We start from the raw sequence: 26,442 nt of genomic DNA on the forward strand, positions 1-26,442 counted from the left end.
ACACACACACACACACACACACACACACACACACACACACACACACACACACACACACACACACACACACACACACCACATCTCTATTCTTACAGATGCTGCACCTATATTTAGACTAATACACAGCCCACAACATTTCAGAGCATTATAAAATCATGCCTTAGTTTATTTTTTATTAAAATAATCTAGCAAGTAAGTCAACCCTTATATTTTTCCCTTTTTGAAATATTACATGCTTGTGGCCAGTGATATGAGATCAGAACCTCTCCTTCATATTGCTGGGAACCTGGTTTTGTATCCATCTCGTCACAAACCATATTTTACCTATTTTTTAAATATTTATTGAGGTAAGTTAACATTGTACATGTGCTTTTTGCAGGAGAAATTGCCCGATGATTATTCACAAATGTGTGCAACGGACCTGACTTTTTGGAATGCTCTTCCAACCTTTCACCCTATCACCTGACAGAGCTTTGAAACTGATGATAAAAACCCCAGTTTATGACAATGTTCAAAAATAATATATTTCCACAATGTAAGTTTAGAGAAAAGGTAGTCTTTGCAATTTGTTTTAGAGTATGGTGTAATGAAAGGGCCCCTTACACTTGTTTCATATATGTAATTCACAATCCACAAGCGTATCTATTGACCAAAATGCAATTATGATTACGACCATTTTTGTTATTCCGGCATTTATATTCAAATTAGAGCCGATCCCACTCTAACCATGACTCTCTTTTGCTGCTGCCAAAACAGTCACCCGTGCCCTCATCACATCAGACTCCAGTACTGCAATAGCATCCTCAACAGCAACTCATTGTAGTTCAGGGGCAACAAACAGCCACATTTGACATAATAACCTATACATAACCACAACTCATTCCCTTTGTTTTAGTGCAACAACAAAAAAAGTACATTTTGAAAATGTTCACATTTAATTATCTTTTTACAAAACTTTATGAAAAACCTGACATTTCTTTTGAAAAACAAGTGCAATTTCAACAATTGTATGCCTTAGTTTATCATTCACACCTGGCATTACAACTTACACATCACACTTTATCTACAAAAGGCACAAAACATTTTAGACTCACCAGTATCTGGAACTGAGCAATATATTATTGTTTACTTTATGATCAAAACTACTATGATTTTTCATTCATTTCCACATTTATGTAGTAACCCTGACACACCACCATACAAAGGGGGAACTCTTGAGGAAGATGGTTAAGTTATCCCTCAAATAAATAAAACAAATACATGAAAGTTGTGAAAATTGCAGTTAATGTCTTCAAGCGGGCTGGTTTCGATTAAACAATCGTAAAAAATATGTCCAGAACTACACTGGCCGCCTGCTCACCTGCAACAAACTAAATACAGGATAGACTTCAAAAAGGTACTCAACACCGACTAAACCTTAAACAACCTGTCCTCTCCCTTTATATCCTACCTCCTCCACTGTCACATCCCCACACGTTGCCTCAGGAGATGCAAACACCCTAAAGACCAAGAGGACTAAGCTCTGGACCTGGGGGGCCTTCTCTGCTGCTGCACTCCCCCCCCCCCTCTGGAATGCCCTCCCGAGCCACATCAGAGAGTCAGACACCCTAACATCTTTAAAAAACACTCAAAACCCATCTCTTCCAACTTTGAGTAAAAGTACTATAAGTAAAATGAATCATTATTTTGAATAGATCGGCATTGATTGACAAGAAGCCTGACACAAGTTTTACCATCTATACTTGACCTTTAAACTCTACTTTCTGCATTGCTACATAAAGTGCACTTGCATTTGCACTGTACTGTGTTGCGCAATTGCCAAATTTGATCGTAATTCCTAGGGATACCTACGTACTTCCCGTAAGTGCAAAGCCTCGATTTCCAAGTACTTGTTGAGGAAGGGCAACTGGAATTTCAAATGACCCAATTACACTCAACAGCCAGCTCTTTAAACTGTAATCTAGTCTACAGTATATGCATCATATTTACAAAGCAACAGCCTGATGTACACAATGTATATCATAAATGCAGAAGTATGTGTACACAACTTGTATTGACAGAATCACTGATAAGAAGCTGTTTCCTTTGTACCGTTTGCCATAAACAAACTTAGCTTGTAACGGAACTTAGTGCTATTAAACACTGTGAATGCAAGTTTAGGAACTTTCTCTGATGCTCGAGCTTCGTCTTTAACTACTCATCATGAATCATGAGAAATGAGAAATGAGAAATTTCCATTTAGTCCACAAGAGCAGAGAGAAATGATTAGAGCCTTCATTTTGAAAATGGGTTGAACAATTGATAATGGTAATGCAGTCTTCAAACCTGTGAGTGAGTTGCAGGCTGAAGGTTAAATATGATCAGGGAAATTGAATCTGACAAAGCTACATTACAATCCATCTTGGGATATTAAACATGTCACATTTTGCGGAACTAAGGACTAATAATTGCCTGCTCAGATGAGTGCGAGATGGATGGGCTTGGTTAACAATCACAAAACAGATCTGACGAGCGTAAATGGCATCAGAGTTGACATTTGATATTGTTGAGCGGGTGAAATTAAGTCTTGGATTATTTTGCATCTTACCTTTCTGAGCCTTTTTTTGAAAATGTATGGATTCTGGTGGAATAACTAAACATGCTGCTTTTGTTTCACAGTATACTAATTTAGAGTATATTTTAATGGCTAAACCCTTTTTTATGTCGCTTTTGGAAATGGTTATCAGGAGATTGCACATCAAGCTGTCTTTAATCGTGTTAATTACATGAATGACCTGATTTATGACTGTTTAGTGCTGTGGGATTATTTAAATGGTGTTTCGATTAAATGGCGAAGGAAACACATATCAAGCTAACACACCATTGAGTGTTGGATAAATCCTCGACACTGATCGTCTGATCAGAGCTTTGTAACCCAACGATGCACTGCAGGCCTGTAGATCTTTTGAGTTTTATACAAGCTCAAACAGTGTGCGTGAGAGTGCTTTGGAGTGTTGTGACTTTTTAAGCATTTACTAAAAAATACAAGTTTAGGGAATTTGTGTCTGCTTCAATTCAAACTGCCAAAGTACAGCTGCATGCTCGGCTAGTAGCTTCAAACTTACAGTAGAAACTGAGGGTTATTTCCAAAGGCTGGGGATTGGCATAGACTACATTCCTTCATGTGTTGGATTACAAATCATGTTTGCGAAATACCTGTTCAGAACATATTCTGGGTTGGAGCTAAAATTGAGATATATCAGGGTTCACGCTATGGCCACCCTGCCCTGTTCTTTAAACTCCACCAACTTTTACTTGGGTTACTTTTTCCAAACTCTTTGATATGTAACATAGTTTGGCAAGTACTTTCATAACTTCTCTCCATACAATTGTGCCCCTTCAAAAAGGCTTTGTGACAATTGCAACCAGATCTCATCACATATTATCTCCTCTTTTATTTGACAGGCTTCATATTCTTTAAAAAGTATGGCATTAACGTTTATCAAATTTGTGTTTTTATTTACAAAATAATTTAATGTGAAGGGATCATTCCTATGCACTTCAATACATACTTTAGAACAGGCAATCATCAAATGTCCATCACGCTAAGTGTCTCACTCATGAAGCTCAATTTAGCATCAGGGGAACAAATGCTCTGCTCTTTTAAAAATGCCTGAAATATCATTTGACTCCTGTAGGATACCTGGTTTTTATTTTCACATGTTCCTTTATTTTGTACATGTGTGATATTTTATTGAAATTGTAAGTATAAGTTCATGTAATTTGCTATTTTTATTGAATTTAAGCTATATTTTGTATATTGAAATTGTGCTTTATATAGAATGGTGATATTTAGAATCATTAAGGAATTTGTGTGCGGCTTCCTGGACTTTCTATAATGTGTTATCTGTTATTTTCGTGTATTTCTACAATTTTGCAAAACCATAAAATAAAATCCTCCTAACCCTAATCCCTTTTCTTTGTAAAAGGGAACCATTCAATTTGAAAATACAAACTGTAGCATAGCATGTACTTTCTCACAGCACACATTTAATAATTATCCCACCTGGAAAAATAAAGGTGGAATTAACAATGTCCCATTAGGTGTTTCAGGAAGTCTCATAAAGGGCCAGCATGTAACCTTACCCAACGTTTGAACTGGCAAACTGAATTTGAATACAGCCATTGTTAATTTTTTTATTCCAAATGTGCCTTAAAATACATGTCAGTCAACTCAGTGTTTTATCATTCTTCAGCACTCTTCATTCAGGTGATACAATCTCCTAAAACTGTCTTTTGTGGTCAACTAGAAATTTTAAGCTTGCTTTTTTACATGTTCTATTAAGGACAATTTATTTTAGAAACAACTGCCAATTTTGAGAAACGTTAAGAATAAAAAAACTAATACAAAAGTAATTATGTTAACATTGTAAATTGTAATTGCCTTGCTAGAAGGGAGGTGCATTAGAAGGTAAATCAGGGGATGGTGGCTTAGCTCATGGTCAGTTGATAAATGCTATGTGTTAGCATTATTTAAATTATTAAAATAAAGAACATTTTGATCAAGTCATGATCTTTCCTCCTCTTGAAAAGGAATCCGCATACTAAGTTGGCAACACAACAAAGCTTGACTGTGTGTGTGTGTGTGTGTGTGTGTGTGTGTGTGTGTGTGTGTGTGTGTGTGTGTGTGTGTGTGTGTGTGTGTGTGTGTGTGTGTGTGTGTGTGTGTGTGTGTGTGTGTGTGTGTGTGTGTGTGTGTACGCATGTGCTGGATGTTGGGGGAATTGCTGTTTATGAGAGGATCTTGACGATTTATTCCAGACAGCTGCATCGTTGACAGGCCATCATTAGCAGAGTGATTCCTCAGGTTGTTTCATTCCCCAGTGGCCAAGACAAACTGCACAAGATCTTAATTGCTGGTATGAATAAAAGTTCATTTTCTGAGGGGTGGTATCATTATAAATGCAGTATAAAAGATTACTAGGAAGATGAATATGTCAAGTACTGTTCTCTCATACTCCTGCAATAAAGAGGCTAATAAACCTGGGATAGGCCAGAGGGTTGCTCAGGGACAATAGAGAAGATAAATGCTGTTTATCTCCAATTACATTACATTCTCATGACTGTCTAAGTCAGGGATGGCAAACATACGGCCCGTGGGCCGGATCCGGCCCGGGAGGCATTTCAGCTTGGCCCACGGAGCTGAAGGACTTTGCTAAGTAGGCTATGAGAGGAGGAAAAAAAACTGCTATTTTGAATCCTTCCACTAGTGGGCGCACTACCGCACCGGTACCAGTGAGAGCGCAGCCAGACTGTAAAACAAGTGATGAGTAAGAGTAGTGATTGCAGTCAATAACCTCTGACACCCTCATCCCCAAATGTCTCTGTCAAAAAAGAGAAAAGTGGACACGGAGTGCCGAGTTTTCCAAGAAAAATGGACTGCATCCTATTTTTTTACAGAGGTAAATGGAAAACCTGTATGCTTGGTGTGTTCGCAGCAAGTTGCTGTGCTCAAAGAATATAATATTCGCCGCCATTATGAGACTCACCATGGAGAGAAATACGACTGCTTGCAAGGACAACGGAGAAAAGAAAAGATAAATGACCTGCTATCAGGTCTAAAGAAACAATAGGCCGTTTTTACCCGGAGCCGAGATATAAGTGACGCAGCAGTGAAAGCCAGCTATCTCATCGCTAACGAAATAGCATCAGACTCAAAGCCATACTCTGAGGGTGAGTTTGTGAAAACATGCATGCTGAAGGCTGCAGAAATGGTGTGCCTTGAGAAGCGACAGGCTTTTGCCAACATTAGTCTAACGAGGAATACAGTGAAGGATAGGATTGCCGATCTTTCAGCAGATTTGGATAGCCAGAAAAAAACAAAAGTCAAGTCATTCGTAGCATTTTCAGTTGCAATCGATGAGAGCATTGACATTACAGATGTTGCTCAACTGGCCATATTCATTCATGGTGTTGATGAGACTTTGACGGTCACCGAAGAGTTCCTTGAGTTGGTTCCTATGACAGACACCACTAAAGCGGATGACATTTTTAGCGCTCTCGTTGAAGCACTGGACAGGGTTGGAGTGGACTGGACCCGTGCTGTCAGTCTGGCTACAGACGGCGCGCCATCAATGATCGGGAAAAAAGCAGGTGTTGCAACGAAATTCAGGGAGAAAGTACAAGCAGCAAATGGAGGAGATCATTTTTGGACATTCCACTGTATTTTGCACCAGGAGACATTGTGTTGCAAGTCGTTAAAAATGGATCACGTCATGAAAGTGGTTGTCCAAACGGTTGATTTCATCCGAGCCAGAGGGCTGAATCACCGTCAGTTCGACAGCCTCCTAAGTGATAAAGACATCACCTGTAGCCTACCATATCACACTGAAGTAAGGTGGTTGAGCCGAGGTGCCGTGCTGAAGCGTTTTTCTGATCTACGCGAGGAAATTGGACAGTTCATGGAGAAAAAAACCCAGAATGGCTGCAGGACCTTGCATTTATGGTGGATATTTCAGAGCACTTGAATAATCTGAACATAACGATGCAAGGTCGCAAAAAAGTTGTCACAGAATATTATGACAGCATACGCGCATTTAAGTTGAAGCTGGCTTTGTGGGAGAAACAGCTGTCAAGTGGTGACCCTGCTCATTTCCCTCGTCTAAGAAATGTGCATATGACCGGAGTTACTACTGACATGAGACGGTACAAAGACAAAATTAAGGAATTGCTGCGGTAGTTTGAGCGGCGGTTTCAGGTCTTTGGTGAGCTTGAGACAGAGTTTGCAGTTTTTCGCTCGCCATTTGCAGTTAAGGCTGCGGATCTGCCCGTCGACATACAACTTGAGATAATCGACTTACAATGTGATCAGGATTTAAAGGACAAATTTGCCTCGTCGGAATTGGGCACATTTTATCGGTATCTTTTGCCAGGATACCCCAAATTGAGAGCCCTGGCAGCAAAGGTTTTGAGCATGTTTGGGACCACCTACCTTTGTGAACAGGTTTTCTCTGTAATGAACATTACTAAAACAAAGCTGTGCTCAAGACTCACACACAAGTGCCTGAATGAAATAATTAAATTGGCTGCTAGTCAGGATTTTAAGCCTAATATTGTTGCCCTTGTGAGGGCTAAAAGATGTCAAGTTTCAGGAGCAAATTAATCAGTTCTGTGACCTCAGTTCTGTGAAAATAAGAACCTACTGAAATATTTGAAAATGTTATATTATTCTGTCACTGAACATTGTGTATTATAATGTCAATCAGCGGCTTCATTAGGCAAAAAATAGTTTGATTTGATGTGACACTGTGGCTGCACTGCCAATATAAAAATTCTATATTTTCAAGGCAAGGGAGGTAACTCAAACTCCTCACTTAATAGCTCCCACGTTTTTATTTGTATTTTGTGATGAGTCAGTTCAGGTGGAAACTGGGATCTGTTGTAAAGAACATGTGTGTAGCACTTGAAATTGCACTTGTTTGTCTTAATACAGTACATTTCAGTTTGTTCATAACGTTTTGCGTCTCATTACATGTGGACATTTTCCGAATGTACTTGTAGCTACTTATTTGCCCTTAAACAGAAATATTGTCGTTATGTAGGGCCTGTGGGTTATTATGCTATGATATTACTGGTCCGGCCCACTTTAGATCAAAGTGGGCAGTATGTGGCCCCTTAACTGATTTGAGTTTGCCACCCCTGGTCTAAGTTAAGAAGGGTGTAAGAAAGAGAGGCAGATGTAGAGAGCGACAACAACAGACAAATAACCTTTTAAGCCTCAGAGAGAGGCTCTTTTGAAAGCCTCGTTTGGGCTAGAAACCACCTAATCTTATTTGCGATTGTCCAAAAAAATGCGTTATGACAGATAAATGAGAGATTGTCTATTTTTGAATGCTTGTAAAGTCAAAAAGTAGCACATAAAAGCCATTCTGAACAGCGCTGTAGTCTGGGGAATGCTGTGCTGTAAAATGCTGCCCATTATTATTGTGGTCAGGGGACTGTGGAAGAGGATGTATTAGGGCTAGTCTCTTGGGATAGGCAGTAGGAGTTTAGGGGCCTTAGTGTATTATAGCATGGGGATAATGATGAGCCATATATCCCTGATATCCACTTCCATAATAGCTCTTTTCTTCAGTGAGGCATTACTGCACAGTTCCTGGTTCTCGTAAAAAGGCTCTACAGTATTCTGGAGCACATTCAAGTGGCACTGTGGGGTGAAAACACGTTCATCTTTAACGCCAAGGTAGTCAACAAATTTGATTTCAAAGACGGACTGGCTAGAGGGTTTAGGTATGGTATAGGTGCCAGCTGAGGTTTCCATTTGAAGGAATTCATGCACAAGGGGAGGTTGGCTCTGCGGAGTAAATTAATAAACGATTATGAGCACCTCGAAAGTGCATTATCCAGCTCCAAGGTCACTTGCAAAAGAAGAATATCAATTAAAATATATTTTAATGCGTTTTTTAAATCATAATATAAAGTTTGCCTAAATGTTTGACTTATGCCTGTAACAATCTTTGCCATACTATAAGTTTCTTCTGAAATGGGACATTTGTTAAGTAAATTGGACAAACCATAACAGGATTGGCAACGGGAGAGTTTTCTAGAATGCTTATCTCTCAGTTTCCTTTGGCTCCGCTATTAGCACGAGGGCTAATGTTATGCGAGCATGATTCTACATGAATAACAAAATCAACATCAAGCTTTTCAAGAACAAATTACAGGTCACATTCTGGAGTAGTTCCACTATCCACTGAAAGGAGAGCTGTGGCTTAAATATGATTTTAAGAATCATTAAGAGGACATCATGTTGTATTTTGACCCCAGGGAGTCCATGAAAGGTCTTCGCTCTAAGGCTACTGCTGCTTAGCTCCGAGTGTCTCTGGCAGCACTTGCTCTCAGGCTATACAACCCTTACTCTAGCCACCACACTTACCCTCACACAGTGGCGAACCGTCAGGGCCCTCTAGGGCCTAAGATATTCTAAAAAATAATATTTGAAAACATTAAAAAAAAGTATTTTTTTTTTTTATATTTAAATCTCATTAGTTTTACCAAAATAACTTCATTTAATTGTATTTAAAATAACATTTCCAAAGAAATAAATCCTTTGAATCTGCCTGTTCAGTTTCTGTTGGAATCTGAGGTGAAGATAGGAGCTGATTGGTGGTCCAGCTATAAATTCACAGAGGGCCAGCTCTCAACGAGAGAGTAATGTCAACTGACAGTAAAATTGACCAATCATATCTGCCGAAGGGTGGGCTTTATTTTCGCGGACTTTATGACAAGTTCCGCCCGCTATGAAGTTTATGCATGTGTGTAATAACAACGGGTCAAGCTAGGCGGAAGTAGCTACTTAGCATAAGTTTGTTCATGATGGCTCATGTCAGTGATAGTGATGACATCGTTGCAAAATGTTCAGAGTCATTTTCAAGATTGAGCTACGATGATAAATTGGAGTGGCAAAGGATCAGCTGCATGACCCCGCCATCAAGTGCTTCATCCAAAAGGACAGGAGGATGGACTTTGTGTTTAAGTGATTTGATCATCAAAGATAGGCCTAAGTCATTTTCAATGTGGGCCGCCGCGCCGACTTCATTCATTTGTAATTGTTACTTGGCTGTGGGTGCCCTGTCAGGTGTTTGTATAAATGGTGTTGTTTTGTGTGGTAGGTTTTGTGTGTGGTAGAGGGTCGCTGTCATTGTGGTGGGGGGGGGGGGGTCAGAGGGCCTAGGTATAAAAGTCACGGCTCGCCCCTGCCCTCACATAACCATCTACTGTATAACCTGAAGCATTTGACCGATGAGGAGTAAACAGTTCTGCCAGAGAGAATTGGTTCAGGGTTCCTATTTGGACAAATCTAGCCAGGGCAACAACCCTGAGCCACCAGCTACTGTGAATCTGTCATACAAACTAGGTTATTGTACAACTGCAAGTATCATCATAGACTAGATTGACCCTGATTCCAATTGCTTACAGAGGGGTTGACAATAGATTAAATTACATCAATACACTTCAATATGTCAATACACTACAGACACTATGGGAGAAATTAGGGGTTTAGTATCTTGCCAAAGGACACTTCAACATGTTGACTGTAGGCTGTGGATCAAACCATTGACCCTCCAATTGCTACACCTATGTTTACAGAATGTACCATCTGAGCCACAGCGGCCCCATTATAATGAACAAAGGTAGCTCAAAAAGGACATACTATGCTCATTTGCTAGGTTCAAATTTGTTTCCATGCTTTGATGTTAAAAAAGGTATTTATTTTTCTCATACTGCCTGTGCTGCATCGCCTCGTTGCACCCACTGTCTGAAACCAGAGCCCAGTCTGCTTTTACTGTGACCTACAGGAAAGGGAGAACCCCATAAAGCATAATAGGGCCTTCACCAATGGTGTGTGTAGCTGTATGCAATTAACTGCATAAAGTGTGGTGACTATGTTTAAGCAATTATGAAGGAGTTCTGAAGAATGTATGATAGGCCTAAGCCAGTTTAATAAATATGGTCAATAAAAATGAATTTCTTTCTACTTTTAAAAAGCAATGCACAGACTGCACACTTGTTAGGGAGTTATGAGCTGAGTCAGGACTTGTTTAACTGGAATGGAACGTGATGTTCTTTTCCCCCTGCAGAGGCATGGAAATACAGCCATCCACGTCTGCTGCTGAGGGAAGGCCGTGTCTATTCTTAGATTCTATTCTTTTTGGGAGGATTTGTGAAATTGCGGCTGTATAAACCTACATGTATTATATGTTATACGGCAATGATCCAGACAGTTAACACATTGTATTCACAGGTAACTTTTTTCAGTGAATGCATAGCTTTGTGTAGTTTGTGTGTCTTCTTTCTTTTGAAAAGCTATATGATTCCTATTATTAGTTTGAAACAAAAGTAAGACTGTCTTACACATTTCTTTCCATACAAGTTTATTCCTTACAATCATTGCAGAACTGCTATATTGCTCAAAATATTAGGATTATTATATCTATGTATAGTTCGATAACAATTGAGTAAAAGCAGGGCTATCACTAGATCAAGAAAAAGGGTGCATGGATAGACACGGAAGCAGAACTGCAGATTGAACTTCATTTAGCATGTCTGTGATTATGAAATGCTCTGAGATTCATTTATAAAGTTCACAGAGAAGATACAAACTGATATAAGCCATTAGGGGAGCAACAACCTAACTAATGATGTTGTGCTGCAGGAAATACATGTGCAATGAGGATTTGCTCCAGTAAAATGTCCTCAGATCTCTTATATCAATTTTTATTAGTATTGAAATAATAATGTTAATTGTTTAATTTTCGCATTTACATCTGGCTTGCTTCCTAATTACAGCTGCTTGGAATTACATGTTGCAATCATGCCTCTGTGGCCGCCTTTGTTTTCCGATCAGGTATTCACATGATACATTTATGATTTTCTGTAGACATGATTTAAAACTGATATTTTCAAACAAAACGTCCTATTCCATTCTACTGGGAATCATTGGTTCTTAGGGTGCTAAAGGGTGGACATTTGCGGTATATACATTTCAATAGATCTTTATGTTCACAACGGAAGCAAAGCGACGATTCGCCCCAGCTCGCGCAAGTTTAACCTGATGAAAATGATTATATATAATGAGAGAAAACAGGATGACATCTTTTATTTTGCCACTTTTTTTTGGCATATTAAGGTGCATATTTTCATTGCACGGGAGAATATTATGAATTAGCCTCAGTTTAAAAGTCACTTGAGCATCATTACAACTGGAAAAACTTATCCTTTTTATGAATAATTCTCTCTGGCAATCCTAAACAATCACATCAGTGATGAAAAACATATTATTCCTTCTACAATATTTAGAGTAATGCCTAATTAGCATATTATTAAATGAGTGTTCAATATGTCACTGTGTTCTTATGTTACCTACCTAAAAACACAGATATGTACTAAATATTCTTTTGATGTTGTATTTTATATTCAAACCTTATGACCCAGAATAATAAACCAAATTCACGTTAACTCAAAATCAATATTACCTCAACTCCATTACTTCAGTTTACTTTCCTTTCATTAGCATAAAAATATATTGCTTAAGTAAGAAAGGCAAACAAGGTTGCATGAGATGGAAGCCCAGAGGGCTTGTGGGTAAATTACTATTCCTGCTGTTCGCGGAAGCCACACAATTTATGCACGGCTCTTAATTGCTGCTCATATGTGGAGTCTTGGATGCGGCCCCTTTCCAATACTAATATAAACTGACAGCAATATTCAGAAGACAAGCGTGTGCAAAGCAACAATGACTAAAGGTGACACATCTGCTTCTGTTTCCAGCATATTTTGGTTACAGTGCAGTGTGTGCATACCAGTGTTGACTGAATTGTGCCATCTCCCCAAATAGCAATCAAGTCAGACATTTTGGCATTCTTTTTATTGCTGGTTCTCATTGTCCTTCATGCCTTTTAGTTTTCTTCCAGGATTAATAAAGTGTACCCGACTCAGGCCAACACTGGCTCACAAAACTACCCAAACGATGACAGTTATCTCAGGTGAATGATTTCACCTTAATTTATTGTCACAGCACAAGTGACTATTTTTAGACAATTAGGTTTTATTACACGTGCGCATTCGGCCTTGATCCAAACCAGTAACATACACATTTAATTTACTCTGCACACTAATTGTTTAAACAATAACTGTCTGATTAGTGAAAAAAAAACACTAAACCCCACCCCCGAACAGCGATTGTCCAATCGTAGCTTAGCATTATGTAGTTGCATGGCAGGCCTGTGAAGCAATGGGGTGGTGTAGGAATGAGTCCTTAAACCCTGAAATGAGTAAGCATTTCAGAACTTCCAGTTTGCTTTCTTGAAATCATCTTTTTTCCTTATCATGTTTTTGGTTAGATGCCTGAAATAAGGCACAAGTCTAACATATTTTTGACGTTTGTGCGACAACCTAAAATACATCAGTGAACACCACACTGTTGAATAATGAAGCTTCTATCTCATAAAACGGCAAGGTTCTTACAAGTTTTACAGGTAAAACGTGTCTAAATTAGTCCAAATTAGCTGTTATGACAACAAACATTAGCCGCCTTAGCTTAGATTTGGTGAAGGAAAGACATCTGACTTCGATGTAGGTTGTTTTTAGACTAGCGTTAGCTCTTTACTCCTTCCAATTGCGTTTATGCTTCAAGTAATAGTGTTAAGAATTAATATCTGAAGACGTCTTCTGAACCAACATCTAGGTATTATGATCATTAGCTTGTCACAAGGACTTTTCTCTGCTATAATCAAAATATCAGATGAAAAAATCGAATTGCTTTTTGTTAGATGGAGCCCTTGTAATGTAAATGAAATCTGCATAAATAAAAAGCTAACATTTGGACATTAACAAACTACATTTGTTCCCATTGCTGTGCATAACGCCCGCTAAGCTATCTGCGGACACCAGTCAGCGTGATGACATTTCATAATTTGTTAGCAACCACCGTTTTGACGACACATAAACTTCGGACATTCATAGGTGGGTGTATTTATTGACGTGTTTCATGTCGTAGAACAAAACTTTCAAATCTCTTCAGCTTTTGTTATTGCCAGACCTTATTTCAGGCTTCTAACAACAAACTCGGTCAAAGAATCATTGACTTAGAGATGAGTGAATAGGAAGTGGTAAAATGCTAACTAATTTCTTGGTTTTAGGGCTCCCTATTACACCACTCACCACCCAGTGTTACACAAATGTTAATGTTGCATTTTAATGTGTGATTTAACATGACATACTATGTGTTGGGCTCTATTTAAATGTCCTGTTGCTACAGTTCAAAAGACCTGTTGCAACAGCATGAAACAATCACAATGATACACCATCAGATACATCAGTCTATTTCAAAGAAAACTGTTTGTAATTACAGCATTTAATACAAAAAAGAACCCACATGGATATATCTAAACATAAATCCTACTATTTTTTAGACATAATTAAAGTCTTTTCTGCACTTAATGAACCTTTTACATAAAGTCCATGAGGTAAGCTGAGTGCAACCTGAGCAGTCAAAGGGTGCACTGACCAACTGTACAATGAATGAGTAATGTATATTAATGTGAGTAGAAAATGATAATCGCTGTGACTGGGAGCCCACTGTTAGGCCTTGGATTACAGCAATTACACATTGTGGAGCCCTCGAACCAGCGTATGCACGCCAGAAGGTCAGTGGGTGAATATGTAAATCTCATTAGCATGTTGGATGCCTACTCATGTGGAAACACTTTATTATCATTTTATAGGATATAATCCTTAACATTACAGGCCAGAATGTTAGAAGAGGCCTTTTTGCACTATGCAGTAAGGTAGAAATGGTCAATCTACGCATGATAATAATCTAATTGCTAAGGCTTTTTAATAACAGACCATTTGAATCAAAGCTTACAATATGTGATTGTGATGATCTTAAGGTTGTACCATATACAATAGATGGTTTGAAGCTTTATTCATTACATTGACATACAAATTCACAAACATTTGAATGCTGCGCAGCTTTTTTTTCCAGTATTTTTGCACAGTAGAAATAAAAATAACACAAATAATATATGAGTAGGATTGTTTCTGAGGCATTTGATACAAACATTTCCAATTACCCCAGTGTGGTAAAGTGTAATATTTTTTAAGACATTTTATGCTCATTTTCAGGTTCATATTTGTATTGTGTGCCTCTGCTGGTACATGTCTCCAAGCTTTAATGTTCAAAAAGCTCTTTGTTTTTCTCATACTGCCTGTGCTGCAGCACCTCTTTTCACCCTCTGTCTGAAACCAGAGCCCAGTCTGCTCTGATTGCTGGCGGTCTCTGTTGATGTGACTGGTCACCTGCTTAGAGATGTCCAGCCCCTTAGCCTATCACGTATAATGTGTTGGTTCACTAACCAATAGAAGTGTCACATATTGCTGTCACTTTGTTACAGACGTAAACAAAGTAGGCATCTCCGAGGTGATTCAGGCAGTTGTATGGGAGAGAGACTTACCAAAAAAAGCGAAAAACTAAAATGCATAATAGGGCCCCTTTAATAAAAGAACAACATTGTTTTACTGCTGTAAACGTATTTAATCCAAGGAATAACCTGATTCATTCTGAGGATTTTCTTTAGAAATGTTCTTGCATTCTTGGTGACACAATATGACATCAGACATTTACATTTCATTAGAAAGCTTTAAATTAAAATAGGGACATTCAGAATAGCCTTTTAATATTTATGCTGAAACTTTGAAGAAAGATAGGAACATTTACAATTCTGTAAAAAATAAAATAAAATTAAACCTTTTGCTGTAACACTTTTTAAATGCTTAGAAGATTATATGTTTAATAATCATGCTTTAAAGAAAAACTATTCTTTAATAATGACTTAGAATTACACAGCAAGAACTCTTGTCTTTCCAAACCAACAGAACACTACATGGTGTGTATGGTTGAATAATTCATTAAAAGACCTGCAGGTGCCGAACCACAGTGCACACACACTTTGCATAACCACTGAACTGTGGAGCCTCGCAGCACAGTGCGTAGAGCATTGATCCGTCAATAAACAAATGTATGGGCTGGTCACATTTAACATTTTCCCACGCTGAAACCAACATATAGAGAATATTTCTCAGTAATAGTTTCTACACAATATGGACTTTTAAGGAACAGTTTACATCAGAGGTCTGAGAAAGCATCCCTGATGAAGCAAGCGATTGACCTTGGGTTGTTTGGGAAAAGCGTGAAGTGTGAATTTCAGACAAAGAATCCTTGGGGGTGACTTGTGAAATATTAACGGCAAACACGTCCAAACTTGTGCTGCAGAGTTTTTTGTGAGATAGACAAATGAGCAGATTTGCTTGACGTTGCATCATAGATATGACATTTTTGTTTGATATGATCAAATCCGTCAAATGAGACGGTGTGGAGGGAGTCGGGGCGACGTGACCATAATGTCCAATCGCTCTCAGAGAGAAAAGTTGTTTGAGGTTTCTATTAATATAACATTTAAAAAAAATCCCTTTAGCACTCCGTCGACGAACAAAAGGCGGAGCTGCTGCACGATGTTTTCCGCTCCACACCCAGTGGTGCCCCTAAATGTTAAATGTGTGTTATCCCATGACTGGAGCTGTAGATCAATGCTGCCAATATATTTTTTTTAAACTCTTGAGTGCTTTTATGTCATACATCATTATTCACAGTGAAGTGCGCTCAAGTAATAGAGTGGCCCAATCCTTTCTTTCTCTGCCTCTTTCTCATTTCCCCCCCCCCAATTCCCATCTCAAAAGGAATGTGCCATGATTGATGAAAAATCACTCCAATCTGCTTTAGAAAAATGTCCATTCACCATGAGGAAATTGTTCTTTTTCCTCCCTGCATGCTCCATCTTTGACCAAAGAGGCTCAGCCCACTTCATTGACAATAAAATATAATAATAATAATATAATAATATTGGCTTACATCAGCATCCAATTACAATATCCCTTTGATGCTACTGTATAGACAGTGAGCAGGATGAAATAGTTATGTTTGGATTTCTGATGGTTAACTTTGACAACACTCCCGTTTAGATGAAGTCAGATAATTTGTTCATTTATCAATGTGTCACATATCGACTCTTCGGAGAATGTCATGCTTTAATGGCTCTTCAGAGTTTCTTGTATCTCAGCACATTTTCCTGATAGCAGAGACATGAGTACTTGTCCCGTGAATACTGATTGGCATTAATGTCACCATATGGTCTACTGTATATGAGCTGACAAGCTAACGTGAGAGTCTTTCAGACCTCACGGAGTAGATATCGTTGATAATAAATTCTTAAAATGGAAATTTTTGAGGATCAAACACTTGGGACAGGGGCCATATTACGCTCATTTTCAGTTTCATTTTTGTATTTTGTGACTGTGACATGTTCACATGCTCTAACGTTCAAAAAGGTCTTTATTATTATCATACTGCCTGTGCTCTTTTTTCCACCCTCTGTCTGAAACCAGAGTCCAGTCTGCTCTGACATAACATTTATATTATCATACATACAGTAAATAGGGGTGTTTTCATATTGTTAAGATATTAATGTTGAATTGTCCTCGTGCGTGACTCAGATTACTGTTAACAGTGCAGTGTGTGAATGGTATTGTGGGTAAAATCGCCTTTATTTTCACTATCTGTTTGAACTGATTATTTTTTATGAACACTTTTGTTAACAATTAACATGAGGTATAACATTTTACATTTTTGTATTCCCTTTATTTATAAATGAGAGGACACGTTTTGCTGAGCTCTTTTTATAAAGCGTGTTTTCCTTACAAACGGTATGGTTGTATTCAGCAGAGGCGGCGCCATATATTTTCTTTTGGGGGTGCTGTGGGGTAGCTTGACGTTTCATAGGGTGCTCAAACATTTAGGGTTTCCCATTAATGTACCGGTTGCTACAGTTGAATTTTCTACTGCAACACTCCCCACGCAAATACACAACGTACCCGCAACTGTTACAATGAAGGCTAATCAGCTCACGGCATATACAGGACTGTCTCAGAAAATTAGAATATTGTGATAAAGTTCTTTATTTTCTGTAATGCAATTAAAAAAACAAAAATGTCATACATTCTGGATTCATTACAAATCAACTGAAATATTGCAAGCCTTTTATTATTTTAATATTGCTGATTATGGCATACAGCTTAAGAAAACTCAAATATCCTATCTCTAAATATTAGAATATCATGAAAAAGTATACTAGTAGGGTGTTCAACGAATCACTTGAATCGTCTAATTAACTCGAAACACCTGCAAGGGTTTCCTGAGCCTTGAAAAACACTCAGCTTGGTTCAGTAAACTAAATCACAAGTATGGGGAAGACTGCTGATCTGACTGCTGTCCAGAGGACCGTCATTGACACCCTCCATCAGGAGGGTAAGACACAAAAAGAAATTTCTCAAAGAGCAAGCTGTTCACAGAGTGCAGTTTCAAAGCACATCCACAAAAAGTCTGTTGGAAGGGGGAAATGTGGCAGGAAACGCTGCACAACCAAGAGAGATGACCGCAGCCTTAACAGCATTGTGAAGAAGAGTCGCTTCCAGAATTTGGGGGAGCTTCAAAGACAGTGGACTGAAGCTGGAGTCCAGGTATCAAAAGTCACTGTTCACAGACGTGTCCGGGAAATGGGCTACAATAGCCGTATTCCCATGGTCAAGCCACTTCTGAACTCAAGACAACGGAAGAGGCGTCTGACTTGGGCTAAGGAAAAGAAGCACTGGACAGTTGCACAGTGGTCCAAAGTCCTCTTTTCAGACGAAAGCAAGTTTTGTATTTCATTTGGAAGTCAAGGCGCCAGAGTCTGGAGAAAGGCTGGAGAGGAGCAAAATCCAAGTTGCTTGAAATCCAGTGTGAAGTTCCCACAGTCAGCGATGGTTTGGGGAGCCATGTCAGCTGCTGGTGTTGGTCCACTGTGTTTCATCAAGCCCAGAGTAAATGCAGCTGTGTACCAAGAGATTTTAGAGCACTACATGCTTCCGTCTGCTGAAAAGCTCTATGGAGATGAGGAATTCATTTTCCAGCATGATCTGGCACCTGCCCACAGTGCCAAAACCACCAGTAACTGGTGTACTGACCATGGCATTACTGTCCTCGATTGGCCTGCAAATTCCCCTGACCTGAACCCCATAGAGAATATGTGGGGTATTGTGAAGAAGAAGCTGAAAGACACCAGACCCAACAATGCTAATGAGCTAAAGGCCGCTATTGAAGCATCCTGGGCATCCATAACACCTCAGCAATGCCACAGGCTGATTGCCTCCATGCCACGCCGCATTGATGCAGTAATCCGTGCAAAAGGATTCCCAACCAAGTACTGAGTGCATTAATGGACATTTTCAAATGTTTGATTGTGTTTTGCTGTTATAAATCTTTTTTTTTTACTTGGTCTGAGGAACTATTCTAATTTTTTGAGATAGGATTTGAGTTTTCTTAAGCTGTATGCCATAATCAGCAATATTAAAATAATAAAAGGCTTGCAATATTTCAGTTGATTTGTAATGAATCCAGAATGTATGACATTTTTGTTTTTTTAATTGCATTACAGAAAATAAAGAACTTTATCACAATATTCTAATTTTCTGAGACAGTCCTGTAGGTGTAAGCAGGGGTAAAGTGCTATTTTTATAGATGGTGTGTGGACCTTACATAGGGGGGTCCGGGGGCAAGCTCCCCCGGGAAGATTTATTTTTAAATATTGAAGTTGAAAACATCAATCTGGTGCACTTTGAGAGCAACATGAAGAGATCTATGGATACATCTCTCAACACCCATATGAAACAGAACTGTAAACAGATTTTCTTTTTCTTTATGGATGTTTTACAAATCACCCTTTTAAACTTTATTCTTTTTTCACTGTCATATAGTATTTCATACCCGTTTTTCATTTATTCTCTTATTTTTTTATAATTATAATGATCATATAAACGTGGGGCCTCGGAAATAATTGTTTACATTAATGGTGACCAAAACGTTTGAGACCCACTGAAATAACACTGAGAGAGTCCTTTAGTTCACTGAGCCTCTCAGTCTGACAGGAGAGGACTCTCCTCCACTTTGCTGTTGAAAAAACTCCTTATATCCGTTAGCGTAGCTCGCTAGCACCAGAAGCTAACAACAACAATCTCCGGATAGCCTACCCCGGAGGTATGTAGGTAGCTCGTTCCACACACACACACAGAGCCAAGCTTTAATGAAACACAGAGACCCAGACATAATAGTACTGTATCATATTATTTTCGAATCAAAACATCTTCAAATTATGATTCTCTTCTCAACCTGGTGTACTTTGAGAGCAAAATGAAAAGATCTATGGATACATTTCTCAACACCAATATGAAACAGAACTGAAAAGAGATTTACTATTTCTTTATAGATATTTTACTAATCACTCCCCTTTTAAACTTTATTCTTGTTTTACTGTCCTATAGTATTTCATACCTGGTTTTCATTTATTCTCTTATTTTTTTATAACTATAATGATCATATAAACGTGTGCCTCAGAAATACTTATTTACATCAATCGTGACCAAACCGTTTGAGACCCACTGAGATAACTTAGACTAAAGTTTTATTTATTTTTTATTTAACCTTTATTTAACCAGATAAAAAGCATTGAGATAAAATCTCATTTACAATGCTGACCTGGCCAAGAAGGCAGCAACGTTACACATAACACATAACACAAACATATAAAATACAGAGAACATAACTAACTAAGTTAACTATCTACACTGAGAGAGTCCTTTACTTCACCTGAGCTGAGGTTATCTGAGACTCTCAGTCTGACAGGAGAGAGTTCTCCCTCCACCTTGTTGAAAAAGCTCCTTATATCCGTTAGCGTAGCTAGCAACAGATGCTAACCACAACGATCTCCGGAACCGGTGCGCGCTCTCTCTCTCTCTCTTGCGCTCGCTCGCACACGCACACAAAATGGCTCGTGTCACACACACACAGAGCAGAGCTTGAATGGAATTGAAGGTGGCGCCACCACTGATATTCAGATGTCAAACTAACTAACTCGATTAAATTATTAACATCATAAAGAGACCAATATTTTCAAGGTACTACATTATTTGCCTAAGCTTGAAAAATCACCAATCCTCGCTCAAATTCAGATTTAACCAGTTTAGCCCTGAGCCTGTTTTTCAGGTCTCAGGCTCGAAAATGACATTCCCAGAACAAATGACCATATCTTCCCTTCTAAAAGGGATAAATTAATAATCTTTTTTCTCAAAGTAATGATAAACCTTTGAGTTGGATGTAGAAGTCAGAATCAATATAGACGTTTTTTATTTGAAAGAAAATTCAGATTGAACATAGTAAAAAACTGTAAATTATAGTGTCTGTCCAAAAAATATTTTTTACTTACAGTGAAAACTACCCTTGGATGATGGTAAGGTAGACTAAAAGCTTTAGGAATCCAAAGTACAACATATAATAAGTACCCTGTATCAAGATTGATAGAAAACAAGTGACATTTGACCTTTTTAGAGAGGTTTAGCAAAAAAAACTCCACCTCTGAGGTGATTTGGGTGGAAATGGGGGTTTTACTGTTTCTCTGGAACCCATTGGTCGATTTTGGTGATCGACATCTCTTTCTGACCGTTAGAGCCAATAGAATCAAAGGGGAATCTCCCCACACACACACATGGTACAACAAAAAGGTGGGGGCTTCACACACACCGTTTTGCTCCAGAGTGAAGCTGTCTCTAGATCTGACATCTCAAAACCGAAAAGCAGATGAATTGCTCATGGATTACCAGAAATCATTCAAAGTGACACAGACACATTGGATTACCTATGGATTAACTTCAGCATCGTTTTTATTGTTTTAATGCCATTGAAGACCACTTCTGACCAGATTACAACAGAGGTGAACTATGTTCGTTTCAAGCTACCTAGCTCCAGATGTTTTGATGTGTGTTCTTGTTATTATCTCCAAGAGTTCGTATAATTGAGTGATAATGAAGGGTACCCCTCGGTTCTGTGTCCCCTCACGATGTGAAACGATGGGTTGAGATGTGCAGCAAAGATAAATAATAAGGTTTTGTGCAACACACTCTCACTCCATAATCGTCCAGGAGCGACGTTTGGTCAGGGTCCCGTGGCGTGCAGTTGTGACGCTCCTAGGCTCCTTCAGCTTCATAAAGGGACGCAAATAGCTTTCAACTGATTGCAATGTATTCCCATCTGCGGCGGGATTTGACGCTCATGGAAGCACGGCATTCGTTTGCGTCGGCTGCCCTTAAAGGCAATGTGAGCGTCCATTCCCATTGGATAACGGAGAATTGCACACCCGGAAGTAAGTATTCCCGTTACTGTCGATTGATTTTACAGTGATATCTGCACTACTCATCGACTAAAAAACACCAGATTATCCTTGTTAATTACACAACATTGATTGGTTTAAATTGTGGGCAATGCTTTTGTGTTTTTTCCCTTCAATTCTGAAAAACAACTTGTTTTCTCTGAAATGTGGAGCGCCAAAGAGACTACACTACCCACAATCCCCAGCTATTGTTGTGACGATGGCTGTCCGCTTTGCGACAGACCTCGTGATAAGTCAACAAGTTCTGTGATTGGATGAAACATCAATTCATACAAAAACAATCCTACTTTATTCCCCGTATTCTTGCTTTTTCTCTTTGAAAGTCATCATATAAATGCATTGTAATAAATGGCAGTTGTGACGCACCGAGTCTCCTTCAGCTTCATAAACGGACGCAACTGATTACAATTTATTTCCATCCAGCTGTCCACTGCAGTTAAGGCGCTGAGCGACCCTTCCCATTGGATAAGGGAGAATGTTACACCCGGAAGTGAGTATTCTCCTCATTGTTTATTGATTTGACAGTGATATCTCCACTACTCATTATCCTTGTTAATTGAACGACTTTGATAGGTTTTAGTGTACAATGCTTTTGTCACGTTTTCCCGTTCAATTCTGAGAAACAAGTAGTTTTGGATGGCCGAAGACACTACACTATCCACAATCCTCAGCTACTGTTGTTACGACGCCTGTCAGCTTTGCGATTACCTTACCCACAATCCTCAGGTACTGTCATAAAGACGGCATACATTTGCACTTTACGTGACCAAACCTGGATGAGAGAGTCACAGTTCTTCAGAATCAAGGTAAGAGCATGGGTAACACATATTTATAGGAAATACGATCAATTTAGCCAAGAATAATAATAATAATAATCGAATCGGCGCCAATGTTGTTTCTGGCACCTTTCTGAGGGATATATTAACTAAATAATATAGGGTATTATCAAAATATAACAAATGATAGCTAGCTAGCTCACGGTGAGTACTAGTTTAAGTGCTAGTTTAAGTAAGTATTGCTTGCACAATTTAAAGTTCAAGTATATATTTGTATTAACAATTACTTATATTAACAAATACTGGTGGTTATACATTATGAATAACTTTTAATAATACTTTGTATACATGTGTTTTTATTATTAATAATAATAATACTTTTATAATTTTTGTACACATTACTTATTGAAATGACTGGTGGCAGTGATTTTGCTCTGCGATGGTGTGAAAATACCTTTAATGACAACAGTGGTAAGTAGGGATGCCAACGATTATTCGATTTTTCGAATATTCGTTACAGTCTCCATAATCGAAAATTCTTTTTTTTTTTTATTCGATTTTATTTATATATATTTTTTATTATAATTTATGTTTTTCTTTTTTTTCCTGGCTTAGTTTCAACCACAATATAGACTAATGCTAATAATAGTAATAGTATTAATAATTGTAAATGGCCATTGTTCACACCACCAGTTTCTTTTACTGTAAACTTGGAGGAAGCCAGCAGCGCAGAGTGCAGACTGCTGCACTCTGCGCAGTCTGCACTGCTGGCTTCCTCCAAGTTCCTCGATTAATATTCGCCAGGGCTGTCCGATTTTCGAATTTGATCATGGTCAGTTTCTGGCATCCCTAAGCATTAATTGATTATTAGCCAAGTAGAAAAGTTGTAAACAACAACAATTACACTGGCATTGTTTGTTTAGTTTTGAGTTTCTAAATGATGTTGTTTTCTCTCAACAGATCCTGCAATTTGTTCTCCAAAAAACAATCCTTGATTTTTCCAAACTCCAAACAACCCAAAGGCACTTTTAAGAGCCACGTCTGTCTTGTTAAACTGTCCTTGCTGTGTTGTACTTCATAGCTTCTTCCTATCTCTCTTTTTCTTTCTCTGTCTAACTCTGTTGTCAGTCTTTCTTCTGTGTCTCTGTCTGTGTCTCTTCACTATAATGAGTGATTCTGTTCTCGAGGATCTCCTGAGAAGCGCAGATGAGCTGGTTGACCAGAAAGAGTTCAGGGATGACCAACGGAGTGCTGATGATTTGCTTTGTAAACTGGAAGCAGCAACAGCAGCAACATCAGCAGCAGCAGCAACAGCAGTGCCATCAGTGCGAAAGGTATGCTGGAAGAAGAGAGACAGTGAGGGAAACTTAATCTTTGCAAGACCACGTTCAACCCGGAAGGACTCCAATCAGGGTCAGTATAAGATATACATTTCTAGGCACTTGAGTATATGAAATGAATGAAAACATAACTCTTGGTAAGGGAAAAGTAGTACAATTTAATGGTATAAATGAAAAAACTATTTTTTCTGATACAGCTGGCTGCAGTCGTAAAACTGATCCCCCCCGTTGATGCTCCTGACTGTGATCTGGTCTTTGCTCCAGCTATCGCTCCAGAGACTGTTGGTATGTACTTCATTTGGTCTGGTTAGCCCGAAACACATATTCATACTTGCATCTTTATGTGATACGTACTTCATTTCTAAACTTCGTCATTTGCTAGAATTAAGAACACAGTAGTTACAGCTTTCAAAACCACCATCCAGTATGATTTAAAAAATAAATAAATAAATAAATAAATAATCATGCTTTGGACTTTATTGTACCATTTTAACAGAGGGGTTTCTACGAGATCTCCAGCAGTCTCTGAGCGATACTACAGGAGATGAGGTGGTAGCACAAACCCCAAGTGCTTCTCTGCTGGCGTCGACCAACTGGAGCACTCGAAAAAGTTTTTTCCACAACAGAGATGCTACTACTGCAGGTTACTTTCAGCCATTGGCCCCAACAACACATGTAGTAAATATGGCTCTTTGCTCCTGTGGTAAGTTTTGGTTTGTGAATGTACATTTTCTTGCTGGACTTGTTGAGAACTTCATTTTGAAAATGTGAGCTTCCTGAAGATCTCTGTGATAATTCCCAGCAGTGTGCCTAAGTCGCTTTTTAATGTTCTGATGTAAAGTTAAATCCTAAATCTGTCACATAACAATGATGTATTTCTCAAAAGAGACAAATTATTTCTAATTTCCATTTGAATTTTTTTCCGGTGCGGTTTGTACCAGTGGAGATCCCGGACAAAATATGTGGTTGTGCATCAGAGTCATTGAGCCTCAAGCCAGGACAGACTGTGACCACAATGAATGGTAAGAATGGGAAGAATGTTTGTCTTGTTTCTTAAGATAGATGTTATTGAAGTTTCTTCTTGATAATATCCAACCCTTCTCAAAGACATGTGGGATAGCTTGTTTATTAAACCTTAACATGGGTATTAAGTAAAGAATACCAAATGTATTAAAAACACCTTGTCTGTTTTTCAAGGACGACATGAGCTAAGCATGCCAGAGTTGGCTTGTGAAGCGTGCGCTGCGACATGGACGACTGGGGTTGACGACCTTCTTCGGAGTGACTACTGGCCAGCTACCCTTCACTTCGCCACCATTTATGCCACAGATGTTTTCTTCTCATTTGAAGAAATGAAAATGGCTGCACCTGGACTATCCTTTCAGGCATATTTAAGGATGCTAGATCAGCGAACGTTGCGCTTCGGCCGTGTGAGTATTGAAGTTACTTGTCCCTTTTGATCTATTTGTATTGTACAAATTGTAAGCTGTGTCCTTATAATTTATTTGACATATAATTATCTGTTGATGTCCTTATTTTGTTATAGACTGGGAAGATCTCAACTGACAGCTTCATCAAAAGTTTCTTTGAGTGGGAGGCTGTGCGTTATGAGGTGGACATCATGTGCAAGGAGGAGCCCTTCACCTGTCCTGCGTGCAGCCCTGATATGCTTGCAGTTTCCGTGGATGGAAACCGCAATCATTACCGTTTCAAGAATGCAGCTAGGTACCATAGAAAATATATAATGTCACAGTATTTGAAAAGATAACGAAACAAAAGTATCTTGATGTGATCTAATCAACCTTATAATCTGAAATGTCATACATTGCTCCTTTGATTTATTTAGATCTGAGGAACAGGCCATCTTTGACGGTGTCTTTATAGCCAGGGATGAAGACGTCTCAAGATTTGTGGACTATATACACACCACAACCAAGCATGTAATATTGCAGACTCGAATTATGTATAATATAATATCCGAATGAAGGGTTTGGTTATGTAAGTCTTTGCACCATTTTCATCAATACATTTTTATATATTAGGTCTCCGGAAGAGGTGTTTGCGGAGGACAGTGGTCGGCAGCCAGAGAGACCTCCCAAAAATCAGCCAGCAAGCTGGATGAGGAGGGACTAGAGCTTGCCGTCTGTCGACATGGAGTGCTCCTCTGTGCTCTCAATATGTACAGGAGAGAAATCTTTGCTTATCCCTTGTACCTACAGAAAAAGCTGGCCCGTAGTATGTTCTTTTGCATGGATGTGACCTGCAAATATTGGCCCTACCTCCAGAGAATCACCAACAGCTGTCCAGAGCTCCAGCATCTTCTCGACATGAAGCCCTTTCTCTCAGTGTTTCATGCCAAAGCGCATGACTTCAAATGTGAAGTAAGGAATTGTTACCATGTGACACAATCACGTTATGTAAAAACCTCCTTGTGAATAGTGACAAGTTGTAACGAGTCATACTTTTGAATAT

At 38.8% G+C, this 26,442-nt stretch overlaps 1 protein-coding gene across 2 annotated transcripts in view; it reads left to right on the plus strand.

The window, feature by feature from the left end:
- LOC307028498 (uncharacterized protein) overlaps positions 1 to 26,442 on the plus strand; it is a 90,555-nt gene that overhangs the window by 59,903 nt on the left and 4,210 nt on the right. For both annotated transcript variants that reach the window (XM_079663569.1, XM_079663570.1), the window contains 9 exons: positions 22,278 to 22,344; positions 23,591 to 24,043; positions 24,168 to 24,255; positions 24,467 to 24,673; positions 24,912 to 24,992; positions 25,168 to 25,400; positions 25,517 to 25,695; positions 25,817 to 25,910; positions 26,013 to 26,351. In XM_079663569.1, the coding sequence (XP_079519695.1) occupies positions 24,655 to 24,673; positions 24,912 to 24,992; positions 25,168 to 25,400; positions 25,517 to 25,695; positions 25,817 to 25,910; positions 26,013 to 26,351 (945 nt within the window). In that variant the 5' untranslated portion in view covers positions 22,278 to 22,344; positions 23,591 to 24,043; positions 24,168 to 24,255; positions 24,467 to 24,654. The remainder of the gene's footprint in view (positions 1 to 22,277; positions 22,345 to 23,590; positions 24,044 to 24,167; positions 24,256 to 24,466; positions 24,674 to 24,911; positions 24,993 to 25,167; positions 25,401 to 25,516; positions 25,696 to 25,816; positions 25,911 to 26,012; positions 26,352 to 26,442) is intronic.

Source organism: Notothenia rossii (assembly GCF_949606895.1).
Source record: "Notothenia rossii genome assembly, chromosome: 2".
In the NCBI taxonomy this organism is placed as follows: domain Eukaryota; kingdom Metazoa; phylum Chordata; class Actinopteri; order Perciformes; family Nototheniidae; genus Notothenia; species Notothenia rossii.